This window comes from Perna viridis, chromosome 3 (assembly GCF_037379345.1).
Source record: "Perna viridis isolate PV_CMFRI_1.1 ecotype Kerala chromosome 3, ASM3737934v1, whole genome shotgun sequence".
In the NCBI taxonomy this organism is placed as follows: domain Eukaryota; kingdom Metazoa; phylum Mollusca; class Bivalvia; order Mytilida; family Mytilidae; genus Perna; species Perna viridis.
Window position 1 is genome coordinate 57,647,254 of NC_142447.1, and position 22,928 is coordinate 57,670,181.

Consider the following 22,928-nt stretch of genomic DNA (forward strand, 5'->3'; position numbering starts at 1 on the left):
GGAAAACTATGACCCATTGAATAAATCAGTTTTCATGGTGCAGATGGATACACCATAGTAGTTTCGGCAAGCTCTGGCATAACCTATGAGTTGTGATATGAACACTCCATACGCAGGTGTTGAAGGGATGTTGCCATTAGACACACACTTATTATGCTACACTGTACAATGTTTAGGTATATTTTAATTAATGTCGACCTGATAATGATGACCTAGTTGTAATTGTCTTGTGCATACAATTTAATATAACCGGTCCATGATGGGATTTTTAAATGTAGTGGAATGACATACCGGACAAGTATGTAGAATACATTACTAACACTGTATACCAAATAATGTTTCATTCACTTTACCTAAATTTCTAAAAATTAAAATTTGCATCAACATTCAGGAATGGTATTTCGAGTTTGAATGTCTGTTACAAAAACAAGATAATAAATATGGTATATTATATTTAACGTTCCTGTACTGTATAGCCATTTAAATATATCAATTAAATCTTTTAATAATAAAAAAAAATGTAGCATGCAGTAATTTACCCTTAAACACTTTTATACAAGTAGTTAGTTATTGTTTCCTAGGCAAACAAGGTCATGCTAAAAAATGTTGTTTGCTTGATGTCGTTTGTATAAAAAAACTACAAAGTTTAATTTTTAACACTAAGCTGAACTTAACAACATGTAATTCCTACAAGATTGAATGAAGCGGTAAACATCGACAAGTCTCAGTAAGATAATGATGATTGGAATATACAAACGGAAAATATTTGAAAATTCCTTTTAATACAACAATAATTGCATAGAATTTAGTGATGGTATAGATGCCGCACTCGTTTCCAAGCCAAAAAAGAAAAACTATAAAAAAAAAAAACTAAAAAAGAAAACTAAAAAAAAACAGTTTTTTTTATCAAATGTGTCTAATGTTTAAATAAAACCATTTTGATAACAAAATTAAATAAATAAATACAAGAAATTTCCGAATTGATAAAACCTAGGTTGTAGTCGAAGGAATAGTCTAAAAGGAAAGTCCATAAAACTAATAGCAATATTAGGATAAAAACAGGAAAGATGAAAACCAATGGTCCTGAATAATCTGAACTTTACAGCACATGACTAATTACGACAACTTTGACCCGTGATTTTTTACTTGTAATTGTTGTTAATGCTTTTGTTTTCTTTAGTGTTGATGTGGAGTGAATCTTTAGAGAAAATAATTACATTAGACAAACAAAATGTCTTATTTCCATTGGTTTTAATAAAAGTATTTAAGAGAAGATTAAATGTGAATACGAAACTTGAGAAGATTGTACTTCTACACAGAGACTGTAAGAAACGACAAGTTTATTATTAAACGCATAGTGGGCAACATTATTGTCACTATATTGTCAGTGAAACATCAGACCAGACATAATACACAGATATATAATTCCTTTCAATGTAAAGCACTTTAATGACTGCATAAACCTATTAAATCTAAAAACCATGTTGTTTTTCTATACCTCCGAGAACTCAATACTAGCTCATATAAAGACATTCAGACAAAATTGATTCTACGAAAATGGCAATAAATTTTCAAACCATGCTTCAACGTTTAATAAAAGCGATTAGATGTCACAAATATAACAACAATTTCGTCTAGATAAAATTGTAAGCCCACATGAATAACAACCTCTTTTAAATCAATCTTCCCTTCATTAGGTTGAATTTTAGCTGAATGTTGTTTCATCATTTTTAAGAACAACCGTATTTTACATCAGTTTTGGAGAAATGCAGTTACGGAGAGGTGACGGGAGAAATGAACATAATACAAAATTATTATCTGATGTAAATAAACGGAAACTAATTTTCACCACAAATGATTGCTTTGTAAGTCTATTAACCACGTTAATAAGAGGTCCCATTATCGTAAGACACTTATGGTAAAATCACTATATAAGTCACTTAAAGAATTCTTGTGCTATTGCAGTGTTCGGTGTCAAAGTGTAAAGTCCCATTTCACTTAGCCTTCGTTTGAACCAACCACGCCACTTCCTTGCCTCTCGTCTGAAAGCTGTTGTAAACATACCTAAAAAACATGTTATAGTCCTCAATTCTTTTCTTTCTAAATCTCGTATTTAAGTTGCATTATAGAATAATCTTAAAGTAATCAAGATGCATAGTACATTATGTGATATTAATTTCGCAAGAAAGTATTTATAAAAAAAGTATGACGTTCATTCTAATAAGTTAAGATGTTTGCTTAATTAGTTTTGTACCAGTAATATAAAAGAACACGTGATGTCACTGTTAGGGTGTGTCTAACTTCAACAAGATAAGAAATGTGCAAATCTTATACCATAAACAATAGGATCAATGCAGGAGTTAGAAACAGCAAAAATAAACAATCCACGCTGCACTTTAGCATCTATTGCTTCAGCTGATTTCCTGTCATATAAAATAATGAGATTCATTATATTGCAGAAGTCATGAAGACTGGGAGAAAATTTACACACCGAGAATTAATAGGTAATGACATTGAGCAACATCAACGTTATATTAAAGTGGAACTAGCATCACGTCAAATTTTCCCATTACTTGCTAAACAAATTCTCATTTTTTTGCAAAATTAGTCGGAAGCAATTTCCCAAATGATTTGAAGTAATCTAACATGGGAGATTTGATATGACGAAATTATTATTGCAGATCTCTGTAAAATGTGATTGAGTATCTGTCACCGGTCTCATTACCAATATTACATCATTGTGTTTTTTCCTAGCAAGGATCCCTATTATGTATAATTGATTTATGTCGTATTTACATTAAAATGTCTTGAACATAATACTGTACTAGTTCTAAAAGTTTGAGAAAAGCAAAAAAGTATGTTTTCTCACCACTTAAAGAATGGAGTGTGTATTTGGAAGACGCCTTACCGTTTAGACGTTTAAAGGGCTTGAATGTTGCTTCCAATATTGTAATCATAGAGATCTAAGATAATTAATGTCAGTTTTATACTAACAAATGATAAAATATATTGAGTTTGAAGATTCAATTTTTGGGGAAAGAGATAAAAATCTTATCAGAAAAACATGTAGGAATTTATTACTTACTTGTCGATCCACCACCATGCAGCCATAAAGAAGTATGGTGTCCAGCACAAAATAAAAACGGTCACTGAAACAGACAAATGTATGTATTAATCAAGGCGCCTTGTGGTTGCAATGGTAATTTAAAATTGCTACTATAGTGTCGGGTCCAATGATACAACCGAAAGCGCCACATGCGAGAATCATCCGATTTGCATGCGGTAAAGTGTACATTTTAATTGAGATAGCCATGCGTTTCAATATGTTCATTGTAATATTAGTTATCATTGTTATTTTCAGATACAATTTGCATCTTATGAATGTCGAGTCGTTCTAGGAAAAAATAGCATGAAATTGTTACATTTAAAACATCACAGGTCTTAAAAATAAGATCTAGAAGATGTGTCTTATCTTACCTATGACTAATGTCATTTTCAATGTCCTTATTCTGGCTTTTCCAATCTTTCCAGCTCTTGCACAATTATGTGCCGGGTATGTATGACATCTATATTTAAATTCGCCATACTCTAAACAGTCATCTGTAATACAGAATGTATATACTTCTTTAAAAATGAAGTATATTTTAACAATCTACATACATGAAAACAAATTTAACCTTTTGTATATATAAAGATTTAGTACAACTATATTTTTCTTCTGATATATTGGTATATTACTTAAACCAGACGGAGTGCAGTTTTTAGTTTTAAAAAGTTTTGCATTTGGTGTTCTGTTTCAAAAGTCATATCGGTTTTAATCAATTTTGAACTGTAGAAAATGTCGTGATAACCTCCAATTTACTATGAGAATTTGATTGGAGGCAGCCAATCATACCATAATGGGACAGATTACGGCATGCCATGTCTTAAGCTCATAAACATTCTTAGATTACTACTTAATCTATATCTGTCGAGGTGGTAATGGAATGTAGGCAAAGTTAGGTTTCAGACCTGTTTAGCCAAACCATTCATTTTTAATTTGCTAAAAAAGGGTAGTAAGATGTATTGTGATGATGTAGAATCCTGTCTCAATCAGAATTAATATTGGAATGAATTTCAGTTGTTTTTTTTTCGTTTCCAACTTATAATACGAAGACCACCTTATATACAAAGTTTTGTCAGGAATTGCCACTAACCTTTTGCCTGCTGAGCATTCTTGGATATTTTGTGAAGTATGAGTGAATACGATGTTGTAATGATGACTAAAGGCATAACATATACAGTTATTAAGTTGAACAAATTGTAGGCCAATTCATGTCGTGGGGTCGGAAAAAATCCAAACGTCACACACTGTGTATACCACTTGTACACTGGATGTCTTTTTTCATGGAAGATGATACTCTACAAAACAAATCTGTGCTTTCAATAAAGTATGCAGGCAAACAAAATTTAAAGGAAGCATACATAAACAAATGGAAAACGCTTTCATTTCATTGAACATGTCTCGGTGCAAAACACACACCAAGTATAGGTCTAAATGCTAGTTACAAATCTACCATAACGTTTTACCATCTTATAAAATGTACAAACAAGTCGTTGTAAGAACCATTTGTCGTTTTATTAGTATATTATGATCGTTCTCTAAAAGTACAACAGACTTTGTTGGATACATATGTTTTTTATCTTTATAAAGGCGAGTAAAGCATCACCGTAACATCATTTCTTAATCCATAACACATTACAGATTCAACGCAACATAAATCCCTAAATGTTCTTTGAAATTATAATGGGATTACTTGTCTAGAATGATTTATGATTGTGACTGGAGATCATTTTACTGTACAAATCGAAATTATCTAATATCAAGCTGATATTCTAATTATTTCTACATCATATAATGCTTGTATTGGATTATGTTTAAAGTCAATGTTTTAATTTTCAAACATTTCCCGGACAACTTGTGATGTTGCTAATATCATGCTGATGGCCACTGGTGGTTTTGTATATTAGTCATGATCAATTCTATCATATTGATAATTATGCACAAGACTATTATTCAATTTTTTTTGAAATTCAGCTGATAAGGTTGTTTTATGTTTATATTAATGAAGAAGCACATACCTAGATTCTTATTTATATTCAGTTTTAAATGTGCTTCTTCTCAAAAGCGTATTCTATAAGATTCTTCAAGAAATATGATTGAACAAACAATAAACAATCGTACAAATATGGGTATCATTTTGTTGTCACATACCATTAGTAGTCTTATGACGAACCAGAAACCATGAGACCGTACTAAATCTGAATGTAATCATTGGTGAAAATGTCTAACCCTTAAAAATCGCACAAACAAAAAGTGCATACTCCTTTTTCTACGACCGCAAAACATTTAGCACTGTCGTCGACATTTGCGTACGTCCACTTTCGTAATTTACAAAACTTGTTTAAACATTTAAAATTTTTGTTGAAATTTTGGTATATTGTTTCCATGGTCGTGGAGAATTTTTCTTTCTGATTTTAAATATTTCCCCCCACTTTGAAAATAAGGGGTTTAAAAGGGGAAAGAGATATCAACGAATTCAGGATTCGAATGGTACTCAAAAAATATAATTTAAAGATAACGGCTAGACAAGGAAAATATACACACACAAAACAAAGAACCTAGACGCACAAAACAAAAAGCGTACAAAGAAACAAAAAGAAATAAGCAAGCCAAGTTCCATACAAAACTCGGAGCATGGAAAAGGTTTATTGATTGGATAAGCGTCATCTGCTTTTCTTGAAACCCCCGCCGAGTTTCTCATAAAATGTCACATCTGGGGTAGACTAAAGAGGAAAGAAAAGACATTACACGGTAAACAAATCGGTTCTCATAATGAATTCGACATACCGATCCACGAGATTATGATGATGACCATTAAACTTTTACTTTTGTAGCAACAAAATCCAGTTTCACAAGCCTTATTGTAATAAGCCTAACAGTGGTCAAAAGTGCGCGTATTTTCGGCAAGCTCTGCAATAACGTAAGAGTTATGATATAAAAACTCCATACGCAGGTGCTAAAAGGATGTTGCCACAGAATAAAGACAAATTGATACGGAATGAGAATTACTCGCATTTGTCGGAAATTTTGGTCATGAGTTTTCACTTTACTTCAATCTTTCCTTACAACAGGAGGTCAAGATATTAGGCTGGTTTCATAGTGTCTGCGGTGTCCTTAAAAATATAAAAATGATAACTTTTGTTTATGTACGATATTATTTTTCATTTTAATACATGGGGCATAGGGATCGACTTGGGGGTCGTTTTACTTTTTTTATGGTTCTGGCCCCAACCTTTGAGATTGGGGAGAAAACAGATGTTTTGATTAATTTTGTTTTTTTTTTTTTTTTTTTGGAAAAACTTAAATATTAATCTGAACTAAACAAGTCTGTTGTCAATGTGTTCCTTTTGAAATTCTGATTTCAAAAGTATTTTGTTTACAAAAAAGACTTCTCCTGCACCGTTTCCGAGTTATAGGGGTCCGAAATAAGTCAACTGATCAAAATAAAAGTATTAATTTTTTGTCCGATTTTGATTTTGATGAAAGTCCATGTCCGTGTTTTCGTTTTTCTAATAAAATTATTTCATGAGTTATAAGGGAAGACCATGTTTATTTAAGTGCAATATTGTGTCAAAACAGCTGTTGTTACCACAATGAACTGCAATGAGCTGTTAGTTCTTTTGTGTAAAGTTGATATTGTGTCCACCCTTGCATCAAGTAAAAAACGTTTCATCATGTTCTGATCGCATTATGCTTCGCTCAGCGCAGCTTTTTATCGCCATAAAAGATGATAAACATTGTCCAATTTTCTGCAACATCATATTAAACGTTGTACGGTTTCTCACTGACAATAGATAAAGGTGTTGGGTTTTCATGTTATATCAAATACCAGGACTTGTTGTGACAGACAGCTTTTTATGGCTTTATTCAGATTCTTGATTGTATTAACAACTAAATTTGTAAAATGTACTTAAAAAAGCAATTTACAATTCATTCATTGTTGATCTTCTTTTCTTTTAATATTTTGATACATTAAAAGTAATGGTACTAATTTTTATGAATGTTTGATGACAATTTTAATTTTTTAGGTAGTAGTTTGCATGTCAAATATATTCCCTTTGCACAAACTATTTGAAAATCATCACAAAATTGAATGGACTCTCAAGTACCCTCTGTACATCGAAGTTTACCAGTAGTTTTTGTTAGATAAGTAGTTTTTAGCATCATTCATCAAGTATAAATGTTTTTTATTGGTACGTAATTTTACGATGACATTGCACCATTAAAATCAGCTGTCTTTTAGTGCAGCGGACGGCGAAGGGTTTTTAGAATTTTAATGGGCTTAGGGTGTATACGGCTATATTATACGTCAATGAGAAGATAAATCTAGGTATGTTTTGATTATCATTCTTTTCTTACTGAAAAGTGGTAAAGTGTTCTGCTATTTTGCATTGAGGAGAGGTCAAAGATCAAACGACCCCAATACACTTTGATGATTAATTTAAGTGAAATCGTGCGTTGTAGGTATCGGAAAACAGATAACATGTGAAGATCGCATGTATAGATTTTCAAAAATGTAAAAAAGGAACTTTTTCTGACAAAAGTTGACTATTTAATATCTGAACAATATCTATACGAGGTTCCCATGAATGGCAAAGGATTACATTAGTGTGATTTGTTACTTCTAGTGTCAATTTTGTCGACGTAACACCGTCACATTACCTGTCAACTATTTTTATATTCCCCGCCGCTATATAAGAGGTAAATAGTGATCCTTGCAACTGTCCTTCAAAAGGTTTTGTTAGGTGTTTTCTTTAATAATCTCAACCACATAGGATTGGATTTGGAAGAACTTGATATAGGTTCGTCAGTTCATGGGATTAAATTGTAAAGAAATTTATTTAGGTACTTCATATCGTGGGATTGGATTGGAAATAACTTGATATAGTACGTTATTTCGTGGGATTAGATTGAAAAGAACTTGATATAGGTTCGCCATTTCGTGGAATTGGATTGGAAATAACTTGATATAAGTATGTCATATAGGGGAATTTGATTGGAAAGAACTTAAAATAGGTACGTCAGTTTTTGGGATTGGATTGTAAAGAACTTGGTATATGTTCATCATTTCTTGGGATTGGATTTGGAAGAACTTGATATAGGTACGTCATTTCTTGGGATTGGTTTTGAAAGAACTTGGTATAGGTACTCAAGTCGTGGGGAAAGATTGGAAAGAACTTGGTATGAGTACGTACACATCATATCGTGGGATTGGATTAGAAAGAAATTGGTATTGGTGTATCAAATAGAGGGATTGGATTGAAAAGAACCTGATATAGGTAAATCAGTTCTTGGGATTGGATTATAAAGAATTTGATATAGGTACGTCATATCGTGGGATTGGATTGGAAAGAATTTGATATAGGTACGTCAGTTCTTGGGATTTGATTATAAAGAATTTGATATAGGTACGTGATATATTGTGATTTGATTGAAAAAACTAGGTATTGGTGCGTCATATCGTGGGATTGGATTGGAAAGAACTTTGTATGGGTACGCCATATCGTTGGATTGTATTGGGAAAAAAACTTGATATAAGTACGTTGTATTGTGTGATTGGATTGTGAAAAACTTAGTAAAGGTACGTCATATTGGGTTGATTGACATTAAATTTCTGTTTGATGACTGTGTCTATAGTTTGTATATTTGCTTTATGAAAAAGGGGTTGGGACATCTCTGTGGTTTTCTAGTTACTGGTTTATTGGTTCATTCACTAAAATGATATATAAAGATTAGGAAAAAATACACTGTATTACGCTTTATTGAAAAGATAAGAAGGGATGGTGTTAGGGTCGGATTGGAATATCTACAGGCATATGAAATAAAATATTTGTTAGATCTTTAAGCGTAAGTATCCTCGGTCAAATATAAATCATCTCACCAAAACAATCAAAAGGGACGAGAATATGCCTATATTGATTACAATAATGATTGCGAACATCTAACGAAATCAAACATATGGACGCAATATTCATTTGCCTTAACAAAGCTGATTCATTACTGTGACAAATCTTATTATCAAGGCAATTCCAGGCTATTGTCTAATTCATAAAGGGATATATTCTGGGTAAACTGCCTTAATAAGTTTATAAGTAATGTCTAAGATGGAATGTGTGATGGTCAGATAGATTTGTTAGAATTCAGACATACAGTCTGATAAATAAGGCTGACGATGAGACAAATTATTGTATTCAAGACTACACAATTTATGAAAAATTGATTTTTAAGTTAAGGTTTCGTAATTCTGTCATATTCTAATTTTCTTCTGTCAGACATTTCAATATGAAGAAAGTGTAAGTTCGTTATAACTTATTGTCACTGAAAATGACACGGAAATGAAAAGCATCTCTAAGGACCTCGCTGTTACAAATTAAAAGTCAATATCTTAAGGATCTGTACAAAAATTTGCCTCTTGTTTGGAGTGAACAGCCTGATCTTCGAGTTGGTCGCAATTTTATGCAGCTGCAACAACTTTCTGTTTACGTTTACCTCTAAAGGAAAAAAAAACAATACATGTGGGGAACTCTTTTTCAAAATTGCAACGGAAAGGCGTATAAGAGGCGTCATTGACACGGTATAACAATAAGTGTGTGACATATTCGCCTCAAAACTAAAGAGTAACGAAAAATTTGAAAAGAACCTACTCTGCCCATTAAATGGGTGTTTTTATAGGGAGATATTTCATTCCATAAGAAAAATAAACCTGTTAGTTTATTCCCCCCAAAAATGAGTGCATTATGATAGTCTGGAATAGAACCTCTAAAGAAGTCAGATTTTCCTTGAGCTTGGGTTGGGAGCCTAAAAGACAGTTATTATAAGTACTTCTAACAGTAAAATTGGCAATCTTTCTGTAAGTATTAGAGAAAGATTGTCTGTAAGACGCATTGTAAGAGATAAGAGTTATTGTTTATTTATTATCATTTATTTAATACCAGTGAAAATATAATATTTAATTGTAAAAATGTTGTTTTTAGTCTAATTTTATATGTGCCCTCAATAGCCCTATTTAAAAGACCTCTGGATTGGCTCTCACTGGGCTATTAGGGCGATATGTAACAGGGCGAATTTAATAAAAACTCACTCTGTGAAATGGGTAACCAGCCTTTAAAGAGGAAAATAGTAAATTTTATTCAGGTTAAGTGAATAACCAACTCATCAAAATAGCAGTACAATTATTTGACCAATTAGTTATCAGTCGTTCTATAACAAAAGGCTATCCATGTGCTATATAGGTATAATCAATTAAATGCATGTACAATATTTTTTGTACAAATTATTTGTCTTTAACTTTTGAGACTTTTAAAAATTTGTTGACTGCCATGTAAGATTTTGCTTTAAGTTTGAATACGGTAGAAATAGCCAAACAATTTATAGATCTATTAATGGAAACTTAATTTGTTTAATGTTTGAAGTTTTTTTATGTGGTAGATAAATGCCTCGTATGTACTTAAGACGTCTGATAAAAAAGGGGATCGCAAAATTTCAAAATGGCCTTACTCAAAAACTGTATCTTAGATTCTGCTGTAATTGTGACTCTATACGGTGCTTAATAAATGTAAAAAGTGTTTTTAATTCGTTCTCAAGTAATTATCTAGAAAACGCCAGAGAACGGACAGACGAGCACGCAACTTTCTCGGTTATCACATATTACCTCGCCACTTGCGTCTGTGTATAAAACTACATAATATTACAAACTAAAATAAAACATATGGATAATAGAAAAGGAATCATATCGTACTTTGCCAAAGTTTCTATCATGTTGTAAGTAAGGGACTTTTTGTTATAATCATCAGTCATAATTTTACCTAGGCGCAAGTTGAAGAGCTGTTTGTGAGTTATGTTGATAGAAGCCTTAAACAGTGTTCTTATAAAAAGTAATTTGAATTTGTCAATTAGGCCGCAGATAGTCCATAATCTCAAGGTACTGATAAAAGAGTCTTTTCGAGATCGCTTATCACAACTTAAAGAAAATCGAGCGAAATATCGTTGAGTTTGTTCAAGATTTTAATATTCAGTGTTCGTTAACTTTCCCCAGATTTCAAAGGCATACATAGCAGTTGGTAGTATAATTCTTTTCCATACGGTAGTATTTCAATAGGCGAAATTTCGTTACGATTAACACCAACAAGAAAATGTAAGTTACGTTTTAGTTTCTTGCAAGCTTTGTCGGTTCTATCAAAAGTTTTACCAGTACTGACTAATAACATTCCAGAAAAAGTTGCTTGACCACACATTCTTATAATTTTATCTCCAAAGTCAAATTTGAAATCAGTCTTCTGTAAATGTTTTTTTTCGGGCTAAAGAGAAGAAAATTCTTCGATGCATTGTATTTTAGCCTCCATTTAATCGAATATTGATGTACTATGTTCAGAAGTCATTGTAGGCCACTGTTTGTTCCACTTAACAGAGAAGTGTCAACAACACAGGGAATGTGCAAGTGTTTAAATAAAAAACAAACATATTTGGTGTCGTAGAGTTGTTGTACATGCATTAAGTTGTTGATAAAGAGAGAAAGTAACCAGACAGACATGACCCGTCCTTGACCGACACCTTTTTCAATGCGAAATTCTCGGCTTACAAATGTTCTATTCTTCACATAAGCTGTAGTAGATTTGTACCAAATGTAAATAATTCTCCAAATTTTGCAACTTATTTCGATATTCCAGAGTTTGTAAAGCAATCCATCTTGCCAAATACGTTCAAATGCCTTTTCATTGTCCAAAAATATTGCATTAACTGGTATATAACCTTCGTTAAAAAAAGTTAATTTATTCCTTTAGAGAGAAGATGGGTGGGATGGAGCCGTGTTTTCTTTTACGAAACGGAACAGAAGCGGATGTGGCATAACTGCTTTAAACTGATGTAGAGATTCCTTAATTCGGTTCAGCAATATCTTTTCTAGTAATTTTGTTATAACTGATGTTAGTGTGGCTGCAGCTATTTGGAACAGTTCTATCTTTTTTATTTTATAGATAAAGGGTACAGACAATGTAAGGTCAGCCTCATATCTTGACCTACACTTAAAAATCGATGGTAAAGGAAAACTATTGACCAAACTTTACGACAAATGTGATGACTTTTCATTCAGAATTGTCAAGTTTCCTTTCATCTGTGGCAACATCCCTTCGGCACTTGCGTATGGAGTGTTCATATCACAACTCATACGTTATGCCAGAGCTTGTCGAAACTACGCAGACTTTTTGAATCGCGCTAGAACTCTAACAAATGGGCTTCTGAAGAACAGGGTTAGGTAGCTACAAGGTTGAAGTCATCACTACAGAAGTTTTATGGTCGTGATCATGAACTCGTGGATCGTTATGGTGTATCCATATGCACCATAAAAACTGATTTATTCAACGGTCATAGTTTTCCTTTCCTCGTTTGTTTACCCCGGACTTGACTTTTTATGAGACTCGGCAGGTGTTCCTAGAAAAGCAGAGGATGCTTACCCTACCGGTGCACTTGGTCCATGCTCCCAGTTTTTAGTGGAGTCCGAGTTGCTCACTTGCATTTTTTACTTTGTACGTATGATTTTAGTTACTTTATGTTCTTTGTTGTGTATGTCTGTTTATCATGTCTTGTCTTTGTCCTTGGATTGCATTCTTTTGATTACCACTATAACCTTGGTTCCCTTGATTACTCTTTATACAACGTAAAACTATGAATGCAAACTGACATCCATATACCTGCAGCGTTTTTCTTTGCATATGATAATATATCATGACCTACTTTAGTAAAGCCTCTAGTGTCAGTCCGAAAAAGCTATATTCAGACGTAATGCTTAGAAAACTAGAATTTACTACAATCCTGAAACATATGTAATCATTTACTCGTATCATATGAAACACCAGTTCCATTAATCAAAGGTCAATATCCATAAAAAGTTTTAAAACATTGGCACTTGAGGAGTTGATCTTTAAAATAGAAAACAGAAAAAGGTGAAAAGAAACGTCAAAAGGGACAATAACTCCAATTAGGGTCTAGTGATTTAAAAAGATACATCTCAAAATACACGTCCTAAATCAATAGCCGAAAATATGAAAGCCTTGATGTTTAACACATTTTACGCGTATTTTGTTCAATGAATGTGTACATGCACAAGAAAGGAATGAACACCAGATATTGAAGACAATTGGAACCTTTGGGCACAAATAAGAAGTTTGTATGCGATGCACTTTCATATAGTATTTGAAATTGACAATATGAAAATGTTTAACTACCTTGACGATTTACTCTAAGTTTTAGACGGGTGGACAGACAACACTTAAGGTAGTTTGCATCTATGTTGCAAGGCCTTTACAAAATCACGAGTGTCTTTGTCTTTTAGAAAGCCTATGTAAATGTATAAAACCAACTGATGGATTCCTTTTTCCCAAGTACATTTGATTTCAATAATGCATCATTCTAGATATTCCTCAAATCACATGTTCACACTAAATTTATAAGGTCAATGATGTTGTATCCAGATATGATGAAAGGAAAAGTAAAAATAGTATTGAACAATTTTCATGCAAATATATATTACTACATATTATCAATATGTTGTATAATTCAACTCGGTGAGTTCTACCAATAAAGTTAATTACACATATTTATCAATTTATTCTGTTTAATCACAAGCTTTACAACCCTTTTATTCAAAGTCTGTTCTTTTTTCAGTGTTTTACAACTTTAAATAATCGTTTTGTTTTAGTTATTAGAAAATAATTCATGACTGGAAATAATTGTTCCAAGCTTAGGGGCAATATAATTGTTACCATGAAGGCTGGGAGTGTTGTAAGGAATAATGTGTTTAATAAAAGGTTAAACATCACCATCAATAATAGAAACAAAAACCCACTCCAGACCAATATACTGTAATTGAAGATATCATAGGAAATATCAGTAAACACGAAGCAACAATTTCTGTAAGTAATTACTGATACGATGTAAATTTACTTCGTTTCTTTTAATTCACTCACTAGATTTGATTTGACAAATTCACTGCCCTGTTTAGTGCTGAGGAGTAGGCATCGTAACAATCAGCAGTTCGGCGTTTATCTTACTTATTTTGACATACAGACATCGTTATCGCCTGATCTTGAAATTTATACTAATGATGTTAGATAATCTTTATATACTCGCACTTAAAGATACATTTTATGTTCTGTTGGTATGTGTGGTTACGTCCCATATTTTTCTTCCTTCAAATCCACTATTTATCTATCTTATAATTGCTTATTCACAAAAGTATCATTGACAAACCCAGCAATGAACTCAACAAAGATTATCAAAATAATCTAGTTATTCGAAGGATTACTTTGTAATTAGAACTATATTTTCGTGTAATGACAAATAAAGCTTGTTTATATTGAATGTCAGCTTCTGATAATTAGAGAACATATTAACTGACTTTCAAGCCCACAGCTGCAAAATAAGGAAATCGTTTGTTTTAAATAAATGATATTTTTTTTTCTTTTACACGAAGTAGCTTTTGTTTTTGGCACTTTTAAATAAATACGTTCCAAGTGAAAGTCCTTTTGCCTATTGCATAGAGTTTATCTGTAAGATAGTTCTGTTATTATCTACCAAACAGAGAATGACCCATGTAAATAGTATACTGTCTCCTTGTTTTAACTTTCTATGTAACGAAAATAACACTTTGATTTTAATTGACTGAGAATCTGATTTTGCTCATTACAGCTTGGCTCACTTATACATGTAAAAGTATAAAGACGTTGATGTTGCATGTACCTTATTAAGTTAGAATAGTCTATTTGATTTACCATGAACCTTACATATGTCGGAAATTGGATATTGAATTGCTCTAATGTCATGTCAGCTGTGTACTTCAGTAAATAGACTTTAAAAAAGGGTAAATAAGGAGATTGACGTATAGTTTTAAACAAAAATATAAACATTAAAAATATTCCGAAATTCACTACAGCGACGGCGATATAATGCAGCAAGCTTTCAAGGTTCTTCCATACAATTCAATCATTATCTAAACAATAAAAGTATAGTAAACTTTGATTCAAATTCAAAGCAAAAATTCTTATATGCAAATATGCTTGGTGAAAACTTTGAACTTTATATGCCAGATGTGTAAAACAGTATGATGAGTAGATGCCAATACGTTTCAAGGATATTTTCTAGTAAAACGATTGTGTTTTTCAGATAGAGTGATTCTTTTTGAGTGGTTTACTGCTAAAGTAAAGATATTGGAAATAAGGAAAATAAATCACAGATCATTTGTTGTTCAGTAAACTCACGTATGAATAGTAATTAACATCAACGAAAATAATGATACAACGTTAGAAAAAAAAATATTTAGCAGATGTCTGAGGGAAACAACAGATATATTATCTGTAATAATTCATTTAAACTATAATGGCAAAAACGGAAATGGACCATATGCCACAGTAATTAAACCATTACTGAATTTTTTTTCATTGCTCAAAGATTATCTAATAGATTACACATGAAAACATTTAGATTTGTTTAAAAAAAAATATGTCTTTGGTGATGTCCTTGGTTTTATAGCTGTGTAAACTTGGTCCACAAAAAATAACCAAATTGTTACTGATATTAGGGATTTTTATTAAAGCATTATTTAAACGATAAATGTTATAATTAAATAATACGGAAGATTAGCATATCAAATAAGAGTAACAAAACAATTATCGAACACAAATCCGATTCATAATCAAGTCAAGTCCAGAACTATATGGCAAAATAAATATTTCACCACCGGAGTAGCTGGTACAGCAATGGTCCTGACTTGGCATGAAATGGAAGGTGAAATCTAGGATTTATAGGCGCTAAACCTCCCTCTTCCAATGCGGTTTGAATATACCAGTGGTGATTAAAAGGCATTTGCATGATATTGTCATAATCGGTAATTCAGCGGTCACATTAGCACAAAGAACAATTTACAAAAAAAAAAACAAAAAAAAATCGGTCATTCTAATGTTAACTTGTTGTTGAGAAATAGCTCCTCCAAATGAGACAAATATGTTTTTAATGAGAAAATAAAGTATTTCATAAACCTGTTTTTCTGTGTAGCACAATTTGCCCTACTGCAATGTTTTCGAAAATTATGTAGATTTGTAACCAAAAACAACAGAATTTTTTGAAATAGCAAAAGATTTACAAATAATTCCTTTCAAACGAAATTTTAATTTTTCATGTGGTAACGTAGTGTAAAAAGTTGATAAGTCAAAAAGTTTGGAGAGAACTAATTTCTGAAAAGTAAAGAAATTTAAGGTTTTGAGGTAAATCTTTAGAATTTTTAAGTATCCACATATGGGACATATGATTATTGCCAATACGAGAATAGGTGGTATTGCATCAACCTTGCTGTCCACCCTTTGCTGCGGACAATATCTTTATAAAAAATTTACATCTCCTTTGTGGAGCAAGATGGAGATCCTGTTATATACATTTCTTTGTATGGATTCTTAAAATGTTTGGGAATCCAATACAAGTAAGGTAAGTCCAGATATTTTGTTTCAAGCAAATCATACCTATGTTTGTACTGTCTCAAAAGTACCCTTGAAAATAGTATGTGTTTAAAGTGACGTATTTCTTTCAAACATCATTGGAACAGTGCACATTTCGGACAGAACCGAAAGTCGGGTAAGTAGACTTAGCTATCAACTAGCATGGACAAATTTCACCGGTGGGGTAAGCGATCTTGATCTTAAAAAACATCACTACGTTGGTTTTCTTTTTCATAAATATTTGCTTTACTTTATATTGCAACCTTGCATCGACTCTAGAGTTGGGGTGTAGTTTAGACTATATATACATATAACGTAAAGATACAATGTACACTTGAAAAAGAGATACATTACAATCTTTAACCTGATGACGAAGTAGAGTTAATTCTAATTCTATGATAGTTTATCTCCAGCTATTATATCCGCCCTGATATGACTATACCTTATGCAAAAGTTGATAACGTATTTTTACTAGGTTCACAAATCAATAAATCGATTTTTATTTCAATTGATAGTTCTCCAACACAAATTTTCCATTTGCAGCCAAACAACTTTTTATCCTACTGGTGGCTAAATGTACCATAATAACAGTACAATTATGTCGACAGAACAAGATATACATCTATTTTAACGGAAGTATGTTTAAATCTATATTGTATTCATATTTAGGTGCATCAGCGACAGTTTCTATGTACTTATTTATAAGCGGAACAACATAAGAGAATGACATTTTGGCCATTCATAGATTAATTTCCCCCCTTTGTGGTCAAAGGCTTTTTGCATTTACCATATTATGTGAAATGATTATCGATATTCACTAAACCACATATTTTGAGTAAAAGACTACATGTACCAGATATGATCATAGAAAGAAATGCATAAAAAGCTAAGCGTCACATTTTTTTTCTATAGAATACACAAAAGTCTTGTATTTATTCAACATTTTAACTGCATAAAATAATGTTCATTTATTTATACATTAAAGATCAATAAGCAAAAGAAAAGACTACTATAAAGTTGTGCATTCAAGGAGGTAAACAAATATGAACTTTACAGGTTTGGTATATAACCATAGTCGCATTTTAATACAGCTTCTTTCCTAGTAAATTAAGATACCATACTCTTCAGCTGTAAAATTTTAAAACAAATGTCTTTTCATGTGGCATATTATAGAGTTCAGCAGTTCAAATTTGCCTTTGACTAAATATGTATTAAGGTTTGTGATAACAACATTTTGTGTTGTTTGGTTTACATAAAAGAACATGACTTTTATAACAAATCACCAATAAAGGATTTATTATCAAATTGCTGGCCGTTGCTCTTGTGTGCAAACATGTAAACATGAAGTACCGATATAGTACAATACAGGGTTCATATATTAGTTGTGGTCTACCCTACATTTACACACGGAGGTATAACATCAATCATTCGTTAGAAGAAAGATATGTTTATATCTATTAACAACAGGAAATTTTCAGTGATAATTTAGTTCATTACTGCAGAATTACAAAACAAAAATCACTTTATCTGTCAGAAAGATAAATGTTTCAATGTAATGAACATCAATCACTTATCTCTTGTTTAGTTTTGACGTAATGAGAGATTTAACAAGAGATTAGTGCAATTCTAAGAATCAAACATTATAACATTTCTTTAAATCAACCCAGTGATTTTGGTACTATTATAACTTAAACGAAATAACAATTGTAAAGCTTCAATACAACACTTTTTGTATGTAAGTCGCAATGTCGGTGAATTTTTTAATAAATGGATTGTTTTATATTTCCATTCAGTGCCTAAAAACTTTTCAATAATATGGAATATCATATTGATACGTGACGTGAAGCTGAATGATATTCAGTTATCCTACCATGGTAATTTGTACTTAATCAGACGCTGAAGTCAACAATAATTTTCGAAGTTGATAGATTGTTATTTTTTGTTTTTGTCGATCTGTATGTGCCCACGAACTAAAAAAGGTATATCTGCATTTCATCTAGAAATTACTTAAATTCTGCGTGTAAGGGTATTAACTAAATGTCTTGATTCACACTGCTTCATACTAAATAAATTCATACTTAGGTGGATGTTTCATGGTTGTTGTATCCGGGATTGACAAATTATAACTAATGATTCGCCAAAAATGATTCATCATAAATCATTCAAATGTTATGTTTAATTGCACCATCTCACAGGCCGTCACACGCTACCAGAAAAGTCAACCTTACTGTAAGATTGATACTACAATTTATTTTCGACGGTTGTCTTAAGTTATTAACTTCTGTAATGTGGAGACAGTTTATCTTTTTTTAATCTTAAATTAATAGCATAACAAAGAATACACAACAACATTTACAACTGTCGACCTACGTTATCTTCTTTATCTACTGAGATATATTAGTTTCGATAATTGTTAGGGTATAACTTTAACAAGATTCGATCATTCTCTCTACTGACGGCTACATAATTGTAATATCATACCACAAAATTTGATCATTATATCTACCATAATTGTGATATCATACCATGGACGATGAGAAATGAACAAGTAATATAAAAATAGATTTTATTTATTCAATTTAAGTATATTGTATACATCTCATTATCATCTTGGGAAGAAATACTTTTATTGGGCATGCTTAATTATGTTGCTTTATACAATCTTTAAAAAATTTAAATATTCGTTTTTCTTTTGTCAGAAATCGTTGAAATACTTGCAGAGTATGTAATTGTACCGGTTTTTCATCATTTTTGTGATTTTGGTGGAATTTTGATTTCCAGATATTCATGTTACAGATGTTTAATACGGCTAATCGTAGATAGTCAAAGAGATTCAGAAAAATGAACATAAAGTTCCTCATTTGATTTTGCAAATTACGTTTAAGGAAGCATAGAGGCCATATGAACTATAAGTTATAAACTATGTCAAAGCTTTCTTTTTCTTTTTGGTCTACCTCGGATATGATATTTTATTTGAAACTCTGCAGGTGTTTCTAGAAAAGTGAAGGACGCTTCCCCGACAGGAGTACCACATCCATAATCCTAGCGTTTAGTAAACTCGTGATTGCTCACTTACCTCTGTTTCTATTTATGCGTTATTTTGTTAGTTTCATGTTCTTTGGTATTTGTGTCTATTTTACCTGTCTAGTCGTTATTACTGGAATATGCTCGTTCCTCATGGTTTGAATCCTATTGATTTCCCTTTGGTATATATATGCACGTTGTAAATAATACTGATTGGCGCCTTTTTAAGCAGCTATTTAAAAATCAATAGTTGCCCCAGATGGTCGATAATGAAGCATTATTTTGGTGTATTTTTTATTGTGTTGATGGAACAAAATGACATTATCATACTTGACGTTTTTATATGGAGGTTCAGAGTAACATTTAGATTACATTGAATAGTAGATGTAGTTTTGCTTTAATAAGGTAATGATTAAATCTGAAATCGCATTACCTCCAGAGAGCATGTCAATATAATTGACATTACTATCTTTTTAATACTATTAGCTTCTGTTACGTATACTATAGACCAGTTTGAAATTGTTATATTACTAAACGCACACGTATAGAACATGAATTATTATAACTTGCCATAGATAAAAGTCATTTATGGTAATAATTTGAGACTTGATGATGAACTCTCAGTTGATGATTTTATTTTTATTTCTAATCAATCAAATATCAAAAACCATTATTTTGCACAAACTTACTGCACATTTTCCAATAATTGTTCAAACATACGAGACTAACGCTAAAAAAGTCATTGCTTGAAAAGGACACGCTTGCTAAATAGGGTTTTCCTAAACAACTGTAGTAAAGGGATTTTTAGTAGACGTTATTTTTAAAAGACATATTTTATATAAAGCATAATAGTATATAATAAAGTCTAGATTAAACAAACAATTACATTGTATAGATATTTTCATACAGCGCGCTACAATAACAAGTATATAAAAATTATATAAAATATAAAATTTATATAAAAATGGATAACACACACATAAACCAACATAATTGTGTAAAGCGACAGGATGGTTATCTATATGACAGAGTTGAACTGTCGGTATTTGTCATGATCTTTAGATGGAAAAAATAATTACTTAGGTTTACACTTCTCTAAAAGAGAAGTGAGTAAACACATTCTACAGAGAAATAATGGTTTACACTTTTCTAAAAGAGAAGTGAGTAAACACATTCTATAGATAAATAAAGAAAACAAATGTAAAGAGAACAAACCGATGCCCATCCCGTGTGACGACTAATTTAAAGAATCCTCTTTCTCGTTTATTTCATTACATATAGATCTGTCTGTGAAATCATTAATCTGATTTGTTAACAGTTACTTCCACGCTTTGATTGTAAAAAATCTAATGCAGTTTTGATTCCTCGGTAGTGAATGTATTTTACACCATAACACCTATACAAATATTATCATACATTAAAAAAAAACCTGAAGTGAAGGCGATGCAACTCCTTTCGAAATAAACTCTGCATATCATATTATGATGTTTTTTTTGCTTTTTTTTTTCAAAATGTAAAATTCAGTTTAATCTTATTCCAAGATACACAGAACTTCACATATCCACAGGACTTTTTTTCACGTATAAGAGTTGATAGTGTCGAATTGTTTTTGGTTCTTTGCAAATCAACCAGCCATATAAACATTATGTCAGTCGAATTTGATTATACTTAAGTACTTTATATAAAATCAGGATGGAGGCAATGTATGCATGTCAAAAATCCACCTAAAACACTTTCATTTCATATTCATAAACACTAGCAGAGCACATAACCAGTCTTAGTTTGTCATTTGGTTGTTACACTTTCGAATTAAAACATTAGATAGACTGTGTATGAAATTGGCACTTTGGAAGAGTTATGGTTTTTGAATTTGTTTCATTGGGTTGATTTTAATGGGTGGTGACTGTACGGTTTTCTAAAAAAATGCAGATCTAAATGCAGAAAGGACTATCGTTCATTAAAAATATAGCATTTGTTGACCAAAAAAGTATCATTTGTTTGGTTGGTTTTCAACACCATGAATCATCTCTAGTATAGGCAGTGTATATTGTATACGGACTTGTACATAAACACAAAGACGCCACTACCGAAAACAATAAGTGTTTATCAAATAATCAAATATGTTTGTTCTTACCTGTGGTAGACTAGCAATGATACTAAGTGCCCAGGCTAAGGTTATCATAATTTTGCCTCTTCTTTCTGCATCATGAATGCTCATAGGATGGACAATAGAAAAATACCTGTCAAGGCTAATTGTCACTAACACAAAGGACGACAAGTAAAATCCAAGTGCTCTAAAGAACATAAGAATTCTACAGGCAGCGTCTCCTGCTTCCCAAGACACAGTTATATTCCAAACAATTTCTAAAGGCAGCATGATAAAGGCAACAATAAGATCCGCTATAGATAAATGCATGATGTACGTGTTTACACGAGATTTGATAGTTCTACTCCGTAAAAGTGTTATAAGGACAGTTAAATTCCCAGTAGCCGCTATTACAAACAAGCATGAATATGCAATCACGGACAAAACCCCATCATCATTAAATGTCATTTCTCGAGGCAATGGAGGAAGGGAAAAATTTGAATGGTGAAATCCAACATTTTCACCGCTGACGTTGTAATTCATGTTACAGTTGCAAATAAAAGATCCATCAAGGCTTAAGTCTCCTGAAATGTTTTGTCGAGGCACTACGTCAGGCATATGATACCCGAATAAATCAAACAAATCCTCTTGAGCTGTCATTATTTATATTTTTTCAGTACTATTTAGTTTCACCTTTTCGTTACAGATGTTTGGAACTGTCTATATGTATAACATCATTTCTTTTTCGTTTCCTGCTAATTACTCAAATCCTATTATATCCATACATTAACTTCATCAATTATTTAGTGCGGAGGCAATGTTGATTAGCTACTCCGGACAGAAAATGATTCTGAATGACTCTATAGCACCTTACATATTTAACAGCTATTTTTATATAGATCAATCAATACATACTCTGCGCGCTGCAAAACATGTTTACTCTTGACAAATTCTTTTAATGATCAGTTTTCAAGGAAACGAATTCTGATTGGTGGAGTTAATAGGAACGCCTATTTGTGTAAATGAAAAAAAAATTGTGTCTAGGAAATGAAACAAATAGACGATAAAATGACTGTTATATTGAAAGTTTCTTCTTATGGATAATTTATAGATCTGTTGATTAACACATAATATTAGTGACAACTTTTTTATATACATAACAATGGTCTTCCAGTCATTTGCTATCTATTAAGCTGTAAAGTATTTAACTTTAAGATGTTTTAGATGATGATGT

The 22,928-nt window shown here is 31.8% G+C and overlaps 1 protein-coding gene across 1 annotated transcript; it reads right to left on the reverse strand.

The window, feature by feature from the left end:
- Positions 1 to 1,577: 1,577 nt before the first annotated feature.
- On the reverse strand, positions 1,578 to 22,639 carry LOC148623063 (adipokinetic hormone/corazonin-related peptide receptor variant I-like). Its single transcript, XM_088573561.1, has 6 exons — positions 21,743 to 22,639; positions 4,197 to 4,401; positions 3,478 to 3,600; positions 3,086 to 3,149; positions 2,335 to 2,423; positions 1,578 to 2,064 (listed from the first exon to the last, which is right to left on the reverse strand). The coding sequence occupies exons 1-6, from the start codon at positions 22,352 to 22,354 to the stop codon at positions 1,937 to 1,939; spliced, it is 1,221 nt and encodes a 406-aa protein (XP_088429687.1). The 5' UTR covers positions 22,355 to 22,639; the 3' UTR covers positions 1,578 to 1,936.
- Between the last annotated feature and the right edge of the window lie 289 nt (positions 22,640 to 22,928).